Here is a 13,203-nt window from a genome sequence, read left to right as displayed (position 1 = left end):
CTGACGTGACCGCAAGGTAAGTATTTTCTTTATTTTTTAAAAAAAATAATTTGCAGGATTTTTTTTTTTCAGTGTTGCCCCCTTGCCACAACCAAAACGCCTGCTGGGCCACATTTACAGGCATGCTGGGCCGCGGGTTGGACAACCATGCTCTAAGCCTTTCCAGGCCCTGTTATTGCTTTTAATAGTGGGACATAACAAAATATATAGCTTTAGAAATTATACTGAGTTTGCAAATGTTTATATAAAAAAAATCTTACTGTGTAAATGTTTACATATACCTGCGAGACTAAAGAGAGGGGTGCTGTAATAGCATTGCTAGGTGTTTTGTTTTGTTTTCTTTCTTTTGTTTTGTGTTTTTTAATTATGATGTCATCTTTTAACAATGATTTGAAAATTGTTTCATTGGCTTTTAAATCTGAAATAAAATGTTAAGTTTCCATTTATTCTGCCTTCTCAATACTCACATTAATCTTTTTCTCTCCTTACTATGTTTATTTTACTTTGGTTCTTTAGGAGTGACCTAGGTCCAGAGGTTGGATATGAAGCCATTGGCATTGTTGACAGCGCACTTCCAACAGTTGGTGTATTCGCCAAAGCCACTGAAAAAGACACACCAAAGAGAGCTGCTGAAGAAAGCGGTAAGGCAGAAATTGCAGAACGGATATTGGGATTGAATGGATGTGGAGATAGTGGGTTGGAAACAGAGCAGATGACCAAAATTGATCTGACAGAATATGCAACAGCTGGTAGTTTAAAATAATAAAGTATCCCACACAGAATGATAGAAGTGATAAGTTTGAGTAATAATGCCCGAGACATAGCATGAATGAAATGTTGAATGACTTCAAAAGATTACTTGTCTGGACATGGTAAACTTTAACAGCATAGAAGAAATATTTGATTACATTCTAGAAAGAATAGTTTAGAAATCCAGAAATGTTTTGTTTTTTTTACTAAAGTGCTTATGTATAGTTACCCATAATAACCAATTTACAATATGATTAAACTGGTGTGAATCAAGCAATGGAGTCATGTTTGATTGCTATGGGTAAGTGTACATTTGCACTTTGTTATAGGATGCACAAGTTTATGGAATCTGTTCTTTGGAAATCTGTTCTCTAGAAAGTAAAACAAATAAAAAATACTAAGAAGGCAAAAGTATATAACTACTACTCTTCTGTGATGATCTAATTAGGAGAGAAATGCAAGGACATCATGTGAATAAACACCAGGATAATTTTTTAATCAATACTTGATTAAAAAATCACATTGCTTGCTCAAAACTCTCCGTAAACCTGAAGTCCCAAGAAATCTGGACAGTTGGTCCCATGCTTTTGTATATTATATTTACTCTTATGATAATATAGTTGTATTTGTGTACTAATTGCATATTTTTTTTTTATATCTTATGCTCTCTGTACACAAAAGGCACAGGGATCCGCTCTGAGAGTGAAGTTCATGATGTGATGCAAACGGAGAAGGAAACCAAGGAGCCCTCACCCTCCCTCCCTGCTCCCGCACAACAGGGGGACTCCTATGGAAAAGGAGTAGTATTTTACCTCCGAGACAATGTGGTGGTTGGAATTGTGCTTTGGAACATCTTCAATCGTATGCCAATTGCACGCAAGGTTATTATTTATTTAATTATTATTATTATTATTATTATTATTATTATTATTATTATTTATTATTATTTGGGAAAAAATAATTTTGACTTGCAAATATAAGCAGTGTTTAATCCATGGAAATAGTTGTATAAACAAGGATGGGGTGAGGATTTGAGGGCTGAGGGTATTTGCCTGTGTAACATGATTACCCAAAAGTATCGTTGATATCTATAATCTACAAAGGTTAAGATTAAGTCTGTGAAAATCACTACAAATTAATACATGTACAGAGCTTACCCAATCCATTTCACATTTTTTGTAGGACTCTTCCTGCTCTCATGTCATTCATTTTTCATTTCACTCGTTTTGAAGCAATCTCGAGTGTCTCAAAGCAATGAAATCAAAACGTATGCAATCTTTCATAGATTCCTCCTATCCTGTACGCCGATAAATTGCTGTTTGCAGTTATTTTGGGATGTCTGGAGATTTATTTATCTTCTTGGAGGGGTTTGGCACACTAGTCAGTTTGCCTTCAATAGATTTGGTTGTCAGCAAATTGACATGTAGATCACTCAAATAAAATGGAAATATTTTATACTAATTAAAATAGAATTCCCAATGACACAATTCAAAGTACATAAACCTTTCTGAACATAAATGCAGTGATTTGAAAGGGAAGTTGGAGCTGTGTTTGCAGTTGGTATTGTCTGAGTATTCGGTGTACTGGCAGTCACAGTCCTGCCCCATAGATGAATATTTGGTTGAACACCAGCTCATGGCAAATGTATATTGATAGTATATACTGAACCAAGAGATTAGGTCACAATCCATTTTTAAAAAAGGTATTGTCCCAATACAATATTCAGTATGTGTGTATATATATGTATATGTATATGTATATGTATATGTGTGTGTGTGTTTGTGTTTATATGTCGGTATGTATATATTTTGCATTTATTCATAAAAATATAGTATTTCTTTAACTGTGGGGCTTATCTGCCTCATGATGGTTGAATACTTTCTTCTTCAATCCTCCATGGCAGCCTTTATTGTGGTTTTAAGCATTCGTATTTTGTTTAGCTAGAGACAGGTCAAACAAACGCCTTCTTGGAGAGTCTGCAAGCCATCTCCTCTTCCTCTATGGTTTTTATCTGTCTCTAGCTAAACATATCAGCAAGGTGTTTGCTGTTTTTCGTTATGCAAAAGAACTCTCCTGGTTTCTCTATCTCGGCAACGCTACACAGGTGTGGGGTAAGCTGTGGGCAGGTTAGCCACTTGAGGACTGCTGTGCTGCTACCTTAGAGCAAGTGGTGATATGCAGAATGAGGGAAAGTATTGAAAAATCATGATTTGGATGTTCTGGAGCTGGTCTGCGCACGCACTGCGTCATCACTGGACACTTGGAACTGCTATAAAGAGTATTCCCTGTCTAAATGGATGCATGTGTATCGCTACTAAATATCAAAGCGGCCTTAATGGAGCCTCAGCCTAATCCCAAATTGCTGAAATACACCAGCTCCAGGCAAGCCTTTGTTATGGGTGTTTTGCATTTGTACATGCAAAGGTATTTTAGCTTCGTTCGTAATAGTGTATTCATTTTACAGCACTCTTGTAGAGCTTGGAGAATAAACTCTACTAATAAAGGACAAGGTTTTAATTGATTTATATAAGTAACTTACAAAATGCCCATGTATGACCTTTTCTTTTCTCTTTGAGCCCTTGTATATGTAGTACGAAGTGTTTTGGCTGCACCACCTATATTTCGCTAATAATATATTATTATTATGAGCTAAATGTAATTTGGGGTGGGATTACCAGGTGCGGTGATATTTTGTATGTAAGAGCCTGGAGAAAGCAAGAGGGAAATCAACACACAGGTTTTGTGTAGCCTGTGATTACACGTTTATGGCACAATCTGAAGCTAGTATGTGCACTTGCTAAAATCAAGGGAAAACTCAGCCTCCTGAGGATTTTAAGGAGCTAATTGCATGGATTAAGGAATCATTTGTAACCAAGGAAGATTTATGCATGTTGCAAGGAGATAAAAATCCCCATCTCTAACAAGTATAGATATGGAAGATAGATTCTTCTGGAATATTGGAACATTCTTCCAGTGATGAATCATGAGAAATTAAGGAAACGCCTAGGCTGCTTAATGTGGAAATGGAGAACAGCTGAGAAAATTATTTTTCCTGTAAATCAAGTGGTGAAAGGGTTAAAGAATGGACCCAAGTGGAGAAACCTCAGTCTAATTTTAAAACATTGACAAGGATGTATCTATTCGGGGGACAGGAAGCTCAGACGTGGAGCTTAATCCCAAGAGTAGATGCAGCTGTAGCTAGTTTGTCTACCAGAACAGCCATTCCTTTAGAAGATGGGGGAGTCGTTTTAAGGGATCCTATGGACAAGAAAGCAGAAAGTAATTTGAAATGGGTTCATGCTGCATCTGCAACCACATTAGGATTTGGAGTAGCTATTGCCTCAATAGCCAGAACCCTGAGGCTATGGGGAGAAAATCTCAACAGACATCCAGGGAAAAGTGAACCAACCAAATTTTGTAAAAAGTGTAGAAATTAGGCAAAAAAAGTAGATCATTTCTTATACGGATAAAATACCGTATATGTAGAGGCACTCCGGGGTGTTTTAATTAAAATAACTTGTTTTTATTGATATGCATTAAAAGATATCAGTACAACTTGCGAAAGTATAAAAACAGTGCTGAGTGAAAAATAAAATGCAGATTTAAACTGCAAAATCGCTGTGTTCTCATGCCATAATACAAAATTTAATTGACATAATATTGTTATTTGTGTGTTGATATTTTAATTGTTGTGCTGATTACATAACACCTTGTTGGCTCGTTAGCTAATAATATTAGAATATATTAATGCCTAATAGCTCAATATCTCTGTATAGAATGTCAGGCAGTGATAAAACTGAAACAATGTCAATTGGTATTGTATGTCTTATATTATTGACACACATCTATACCACTCCTATAGCTAATGAGTCCAAATTAAGGTGTAGTATTGTCAGATAGTTGATTGTGATAATGATCCTATCTAGGATCCTCTAATATCGCTATATCACTGAAGTACAGATAGCGTGATTAGTTAGCATATAATAATGCCATCAAGCGGCTGACCATTATCTGATAGTAATATCTATAACAGGTTGATGGTATTCGTATAGTATCTTGAGGTCAGCATAATGAGGCTGTGTCGATATAGTACAATTATATTGGTAATGTTATCAGGTAGCTAACCGTAGATGTCTGTAAAAAGTATCTGAGTGACATCTGAGGATCAATGACTAGTGTGATACAACTGCTAAGCTGCCTATTCTGGCTAAGTCTATTTGCAGTAAAACTATCTGGCTAAATAAAGATAATTTTATAATCAGCAGGGCATGAGAAACACAGCGAACGCCCACGCGCGTTTCGCATGTGTGCTTTTTCAAGGCAAGACGAGCTACAGCTCTCATTGGCTATTTAAGCTGTGTACAGACCATCCCCTTGTTTGCGTCATAGCACAAGATCCAATCATGTGGTCCACATCGCGGAGATGATAGACAGTTAGAACTGCCTATCATTGGTCTAATCCAGGATGTTCTGGATTCTTATTGGTATTTACAGTGAAAAGCAGGAAAAGTTTATTTAAACAGTACAACGGAGATATCGTATTGTTTTTTGGCGTTTGTTATCATAGCTGAATTGATACCATAAATTCTAAGATTATTAATAGCGTTGTATTATAATTACCAATTACAAAATGCCCATTGTTAGAGATAGATATAAATTTATCACAACTAAGACTATAAATAGACCTTTATTTGGAAGTAGAGCCTGTGATATTATCTGTGTAAGTATCCATTATAAAATATTATAAAATATTTATTAGTACAGATATTGTCCTAAATTATATATTACTTATGATACATGTATAAAGAATATAAATTATTTTTATATGATTTGTTTATATGATACCTGAAGCAAATAATATTATTCTATATTTATTTAATAAATTATCATATTTTATATCTACTGGTCTTGTGTTAATATGGTAATAGGTACATTATGATACATTAGTACATTAGTAGATATTAGGCAACCTATTAAGTAAATATTGTATATTATTATTCTCTTTAGGGATCACATAGATAATGTACACAATGTACATAGATAATGTACACAAGAAAAATTTATACCCCTTACATATGTATCATAATGTACCTATTACCATATTAACACAAGACCAGTAGATATAAAATATGATTTATTAAATAAATATAGAATAATATTATTTGCTTCAGGTATCATATAAACAAATCATATAAAAATAATTTATATTCTTTATACATGTATCATAAGTAATATATAATTTAGGACAATATCTGTACTAATAAATATTTTATAATATTTTATAATGGATACTTACACAGATAATATCACAGGCTCTACTTCCAAATAAAGGTCTATTTATAGTCTTAGTTGTGATAAATTTATATCTATCTCTAACAATGGGCATTTTGTAATTGGTAATTATAATACAACGCTATTAATAATCTTAGAATTTATGGTATCAATTCAGCTATGATAACAAACGCCAAAAAACAATACGATATCTCCGTTGTACTGTTTAAATAAACTTTTCCTGCTTTTCACTGTAAATACCAATAAGAATCCAGAACATCCTGGATTAGACCAATGATAGGCAGTTCTAACTGTCTATCATCTCCGCGATGTGGACCACATGATTGGATCTTGTGCTATGACGCAAACAAGGGGATGGTCTGTACACAGCTTAAATAGCCAATGAGAGCTGTAGCTCGTCTTGCCTTGAAAAAGCACACATGCGAAACGCGCGTGGGCGTTCGCTGTGTTTCTCATGCCCTGCTGATTATAAAATTATCTTTATTTAGCCAGATAGTTTTACTGCAAATAGACTTAGCCAGAATAGGCAGCTTAGCAGTTGTATCACACTAGTCATTGATCCTCAGATGTCACTCAGATACTTTTTACAGACATCTACGGTTAGCTACCTGATAACATTACCAATATAATTGTACTATATCGACACAGCCTCATTATGCTGACCTCAAGATACTATACGAATACCATCAACCTGTTATAGATATTACTATCAGATAATGGTCAGCCGCTTGATGGCATTATTATATGCTAACTAATCACGCTATCTGTACTTCAGTGATATAGCGATATTAGAGGATCCTAGATAGGATCATTATCACAATCAACTATCTGACAATACTACACCTTAATTTGGACTCATTAGCTATAGGAGTGGTATAGATGTGTGTCAATAATATAAGACATACAATACCAATTGACATTGTTTCAGTTTTATCACTGCCTGACATTCTATACAGAGATATTGAGCTATTAGGCATTAATATATTCTAATATTATTAGCTAACGAGCCAACAAGGTGTTATGTAATCAGCACAACAATTAAAATATCAACACACAAATAACAATATTATGTCAATTAAATTTTGTATTATGGCATGAGAACACAGCGATTTTGCAGTTTAAATCTGCATTTTATTTTTCACTCAGCACTGTTTTTATACTTTCGCAAGTTGTACTGATATCTTTTAATGCATATCAATAAAAACAAGTTATTTTAATTAAAACACCCCGGAGTGCCTCTACATATACTCTCTTTTCCTTGGCTCTTATTCTAATATATAAGTATAAGGGAGCACCCTCCAGTTACAACATTATAATATATTAAAAATAATCTGGAGTAAAAATATTGGGGTTAAGTACTAAGTTTACTATTTTTTCATTTAGTGCGGTTACCCTCCTTTCTATTACGGATAAAATACCGTCAGTGTAATTGCCAACAGTGAAAATGCCGACAGTCACACAGCCAGCATTAAGTCGCTAATGAGAGCTATATGGCCAACACTGAAAATAAAAGTGTTTAAAAAAAATAATTAGTTCCCCCTTCCCCCCCAGTTATATTAACCCTAGGGCTCGCTGGAGGAAAATCAGAGGTGCAAACAGCGTCCGTGTCCTCCCGATTCTCTTCCAATCCGCCCTATACTTAGCCTGCTGGGGCTGGTGGCATCATAACAGAGGATCCCCCTGTCATGATGACAAACCAGCTGGTCAGCATGGGGTTGGATTTGCCTAGGGAGTTGGGGTCCGACAAAGAAAAAAACATTTAAAAAAATAATAAAAAAAAAAAATATGAATTAAACACTGGTGAACTACAGGTCCCAGCAAGCCAAGGCTGCCATGAACAGTCTGGTCATGCTTGTGGTTGTACTACTAAAAGCACCAGCATATCCATGGCTGCCAGGGCATGCTAGCACTTAAGAAACAACAAGGGCCTGCTGTGTCCTGTAGTGCACCAATGTAAGCAAAACACCCCTCCGTTAAAACCAAAAAAAAAAAGAGAAAACAATCTTACTTGCCTACTCTGTTCTTCTTTTTCCTTTACGATCCTGTCCTACGCTTTTAATCTAAAGTAATTTGAAGTTTAAAAAAAAAAAAAAAAAAAATCTTCCGTCTGGCAGCTTAGTCCCTGAAATAATCCAGCCGGAACATGCTTGGCACAGCAAAAAAGAGATTACCGAGACGTTGCAATGAAACAACCCACCGCAGAATGGTATTCTAACAGCTGGTAGGTCTATTTATAGGCCTGCCGGCAGCATCTGGCAGCGTGGGAAAAAGCGTCCCTGACTACAGCATACCAATAAGAACATGCAGACTGGTTCTCAGATAACAATAAGGAAAGGGCTGCGGCTATTGGGAATGTGGTCCTCGGCAGTAGGAATAATCCCACAGGTAAGGTGGCATATGAGCGATCTCCAGCTTGAGATCCTGAGGAAGTGGGATCATAAAAAGTACTTATTGGATCAAGCAATAATATTGTCAAACAACACATGGAAATCTCTTAACTGGTAGAGAAGCCCCAAGTTAATGACAATAAGTATGTCCCTTTCAAGGCGAGAGTGGCTAATACTCAGAACAGATTCCAGTGTGATAGGATTGGGAGCACATCTTGAGGAAAAGATAGCACAAGGCGTATGGTCACAGAGAATAGATTGCAGATAAACCTCTTGGAAAGCAATCAAAAATTTCCAGTATTACAGGGAAAAGCTCTAAGAATATACTCTGACAACAGGACTCTGACAGCTTTCACAAATTGATAGGGGGGAACGAAAAGCAGAGCAATGATAGAAATAAGAAGAGTTTTTGCTTTGGGCAGAAAAGAACGTAAAACTGCTATCAACATTACATGTAGAAGGCAAACAGAACATACTAGCAGACTATCTTGGCCACACTGAAAGCCGTCCAGGAGAATGGAGTCTAAATCAGGAAGTATTCCATATACTAATAAACAAGTTTCAGGCTTCCACAAATACACAATAATAAACCACAGAGCCAAAGTACCCAGACTGCTGTCTTGACACAGGGTTCCAGGAACAGAAGTAATAGATGCTCTTGCACTTCCATGGATGTTCCAACTGGGATAAGTCTTCCCTCCATTTCCTCTCATTACTTGTATCTTCGGGAAAATTAAAAAAAAAAAAATATTTTCTTATACAGTAGCATGGGAAATGCTTAGAGAGAGAGAGACCATAGCGTCTACCACTTCAGATGGATTTACTAAATCTAGGGTCTAGTTCTACAACAAAATGTAAAACGCGTAACTTTGATGGCTTGGAGATTGAGCAGGAGATGTTCAGAAATAAAGGCATCTCAGACTCCCTGGCCAGTACACTCCTACAAGCTAGGGAAAATAATTCTTTCATTGTCTATTATAGAATATGGAAAACATTTCTGTCGAGCCTAAATTTAATCCAACTTTAGAGACTGTCCTACACATCTTGGCTTTAGCTACACTAAAATTACAAGCGTTGGCACAAAATTTCATCCTAGATACCAAATTAGTTTTGAAAGAACTAATTATACATTTTTCCAAGCCGTTAAAAGAATCCTTCCTTCAGTCAGACTATTTGAGGTCCCATGGAGTCACCGTTTAGTCCTAAAAAATGCTAATGGATGATCCATTTGAACCATAACAGGAAGTACCGGGGAAATGGCTGACTTTAAAAGTGTTATTCCTAGAGGCAGTGACTTCTGCCAGGAGAATTAGGGAGTTACAAGCTCTATGGTTCAAAGAATGTTTCATGAATATGTATTCTGATAGTGGTGTTGAGCCAATCCTGTTGTTCTACCAAAAGTAATATCTACATTCCACATCAATCAAGTAGTGGTACCAGCTTTCTTTCCATAACTCAAAGGAGAGAGAGAAAATAAACTGCATTCACTAGATTTGGCTAGAGCCATTTTTATATTGTTCACAGGATTTAATAAAAATAGAACAGCTGTATTTGATACCTGCAGACTATCTGAAAGAATATGCTCCCTCTAAACAAATTATGCCCAGATGTATCAGAGATGTTGTTGGCATTCAAGAGGAGTGGGAAGCCAGTACCTGAAATACTGAAAAACCATTTAAGAAGAGTGGTATCTGTATCTTGAGTAAAGAAGGTTCAGTCTTCTGTGACAGACTTGTCCAAACCAGCAGGATGGACCTTGGACATCCTTCCATACCTTTTTCCAAGTCTTTTTCACCTTGATGTTTTATTAAAGGGAGATTCTCAATTTGGCAGACACATCCTTCAGTCAGCCAGTAAATAAATTCTTTATGCAGCATACACAGGGCCGGATTAAGGGAATGGAGGCCCCTGGGCTAAGGGAGCCTCCATTCCCCCGTGAGGGCCCCCCCCTCCCCCCGGTGATCCGAGCCGCCCCCCCCGGCACTTACCTCCTTCTCCTTCCCCGGCGCGCTGTACACTCTTTACTGAGGAGATCTCGTGAGAGTGAGACTCGCGAGATCTTCTCAGTAAGGAGAATACAGCGCACCGGGGAAGTACTGCAGGGAAAGTGCTCAGCATCACTGATCGGTCTGGGGGCGCCCACCCAGGTTGTATGAGATGTTTTTCCATTTCAGAAGGTAGCTAGGGAAGTACTCAAAAGATATGGAAGAAGAGGATGAGCAGGCATATATTCTCTGTATGAGGGGGCATATTTGTTTGACCTGTTTCTAGCTAAACAAAATTTAAGCTAAACCCAGAGTAAATAGGCTGCATTGGAGTGTTCTGAAGACAAGGAATTAACTGTAAGATGATTTGCATATTTTTCTGTGTAACACTTATAAAAAAGAGAGTAAAAAAACACTTCTCTTTTGCTAGATCTGTGAATGTTGGCAGGCTTATTCATGTTCTTTATATGTATGTGCCTACATAATTATTTACTTTGTTTTCCTACTTCTCTGAATCTTTTGTACAGAATAGTTTATAATAGCACCAGTGTTGGATTTGCTTCCTTTCATCACTATACCCTTTTTTTTTTTTTTTTTTCCCCAGCAAACCTTTTCCCCCCTTGCACTGATGTTGCTTTTGTCTACCTCAAGATCTTTTGTTTTTCCTCTTTCCCCTGTCCAATAACCAGATGAACAAGATAGCATGCCATATGAGTCTTAACTGCTACTAGTCCCAACTTCTGTACATATTGCGTGTCATGCCAAATCAGTCTCTGCTAGAGCTAGTCTTCTGTACAAGAGCATATTAACCTTAAATGGAACTGTACCTTGCCTGCTAATATATTCAACATGTGAGAAATGTTCCAAAATACTGTAAGCAGTGGAGGTGAGAGCAGACGGTAAAAGGGAATTCAATTGCCCCCCGAAGTAGTGCCGCGTTAAACCTATTACCATCATTACGGTAAATTTAACCTAGCTTTTTGCTCACAGCTTGGGGAGCTATGAGCAAAAAGCCGGCGTTGAATCTACCGTAATAACTGTATTTAAGCGCACTATTGTAATAACGGTAATAGTGCGCAGGCCGCGTTACTTTTTACAGTGGCCAATTGATTTCCCCCAAAGGGAGATAATTGCATATCCCAACTGCAATACCCTTTTTAAATATAAAGGTTTTTCAATTCTGCACCTTTACTTTGTTGTAAACCGAGGCGCACATTACTGTGTAGCTAAAAGCATATAAAAATAAATAAGATTTCTACAGCAGGTTATCATTTTTATAAGTTAACAATGTTGGCATTCTTTTTGTTTTAATAGTGGAACCATGTCCGCAATTTAAAGCTCCTTGTAATATATATCAAGCTTTTTGTTTACATTATTTGTACTTGCTTTTTTTTGTTAACTTCACAGATAATAAAAGATGGAGAACAACACACAGACTTGAACGAAGTAGCCAAACTCTTCAATATCCATGAGGAATAAACGGTTTAATGGACATTAAAATTTCATTGCAGCACCACTTCAGAGCTGGAATTAATATCTTCTTCGGACTTGGACACAAACTAAGATTTCAGTCCAAGCCATAGGAAATCCAGTGCATTTCCACATGTGGAATCATCTTGGTCAAGCCATTTTAAAGTGGGAAAAGATATCCTTTATCCAGTTGCAATGCACGAAGAAGAGGGATGGTGGAAATAAGTTGTACATGTTATTTCTAATCTAAAGTCCAGTTTCTGTTGAAGTAAAGTAATTTGAAAGCTCTTCAAGGTGTGCATAAAATTATGGTACATCTGTAATTATATGTGTTGGGGTAAATATCCACAAGATAAGCATACAAATTTATTTGTAAAAGTAAAAATTGTTCATTAAAGAACTTTGGCTGTTTTTAAAGTGGACCTGTCTCTTCCCTGTGATGCATTATGGAGAACTATAAAAGAATAGGATCAGGTGCTAGTGATTTGTCTGCAAAGCTTGACAATAGAAACAGTCCCAGCTGCTGTTATGGGGATAATTGCTGATATAACCCTGAACCCAAGTAAATATTAACACCAATAATTAACATTCCAAAATGCTGAAATAAAACAATGAATATTCTCAAAACCCACTTATCCTATATAGCTGGTGTGACAGGATGGACTGCCTATGCCACCCTGTCTGTTGCGTTGCTGGGGACCTGTATGGCTTGCTTTGCCAACGTCCCCTTTCTTTATCCCAAATGTGCCCTCTAACTGCAGTAGGAGGGGCTTAAGCTGCTGCCGGCACTGGACTCCTTTGCGGCATCCAGAACAATGTCATGAGTAACTCTCGCTGCTAGTGTACCCCCTTGCTGGTACACCTGGTCTGGTACCCCTGACCTCTTGCCTTCAGATCAGAGTTGCTGTGGATAGTTCCCTCTGGCCTTTCGCACTGGCCAGAGCTGTCGGTAGAGGGCAAGGCGATGGTACTAGAGTGCTGGGTCCCAGCCTCAGAACAGCCGGATAACTGATTAGATTTGACCTAATCTGCAGGTCACAGGAATTACAGCAGAATAAGTAGTCGTCAAAACAGGTTCTTGAAGCAGTGATGTTAGCTCAAGTGTCCTAATAAGGACAGTTACATCCACTAGTTGAAGGTACTAGTGGCATCCAGAAAGGTACAGATGGAATAATACTACATTTCAGTGCAAAACAGGTCTCTTTTTATACAGTTTTGGAGACTAGTTTGCCAGGAGCCAACACCGCCCCCTGATCCTAGATGGTTCTGCAACCTCTAAAATGTTGCATCAGATCTCTGGCTGTAAAATCTTCCAGACT

General features: G+C 37.2%; 1 protein-coding gene across 1 annotated transcript in view; it reads left to right on the top strand.

The window, feature by feature from the left end:
• AIFM1 (apoptosis inducing factor mitochondria associated 1) overlaps positions 1–12,304 on the top strand; it is a 57,034-nt gene extending 44,730 nt beyond the window's left edge. The window contains exons 16-18 of the mRNA XM_075184686.1: positions 517–641; positions 1,432–1,631; positions 11,822–12,304. Of these exons, the coding sequence (XP_075040787.1) occupies positions 517–641; positions 1,432–1,631; positions 11,822–11,893 (397 nt within the window). The 3' untranslated portion in view covers positions 11,894–12,304. The remainder of the gene's footprint in view (positions 1–516; positions 642–1,431; positions 1,632–11,821) is intronic.
• Positions 12,305–13,203: the final 899 nt, after the last annotated feature.

Source organism: Mixophyes fleayi, chromosome 9 (assembly GCF_038048845.1).
Source record: "Mixophyes fleayi isolate aMixFle1 chromosome 9, aMixFle1.hap1, whole genome shotgun sequence".
In the NCBI taxonomy this organism is placed as follows: Eukaryota; Metazoa; Chordata; class Amphibia; order Anura; family Limnodynastidae; genus Mixophyes; species Mixophyes fleayi.
This window is presented reverse-complemented; position numbering and strand designations above follow the sequence as displayed.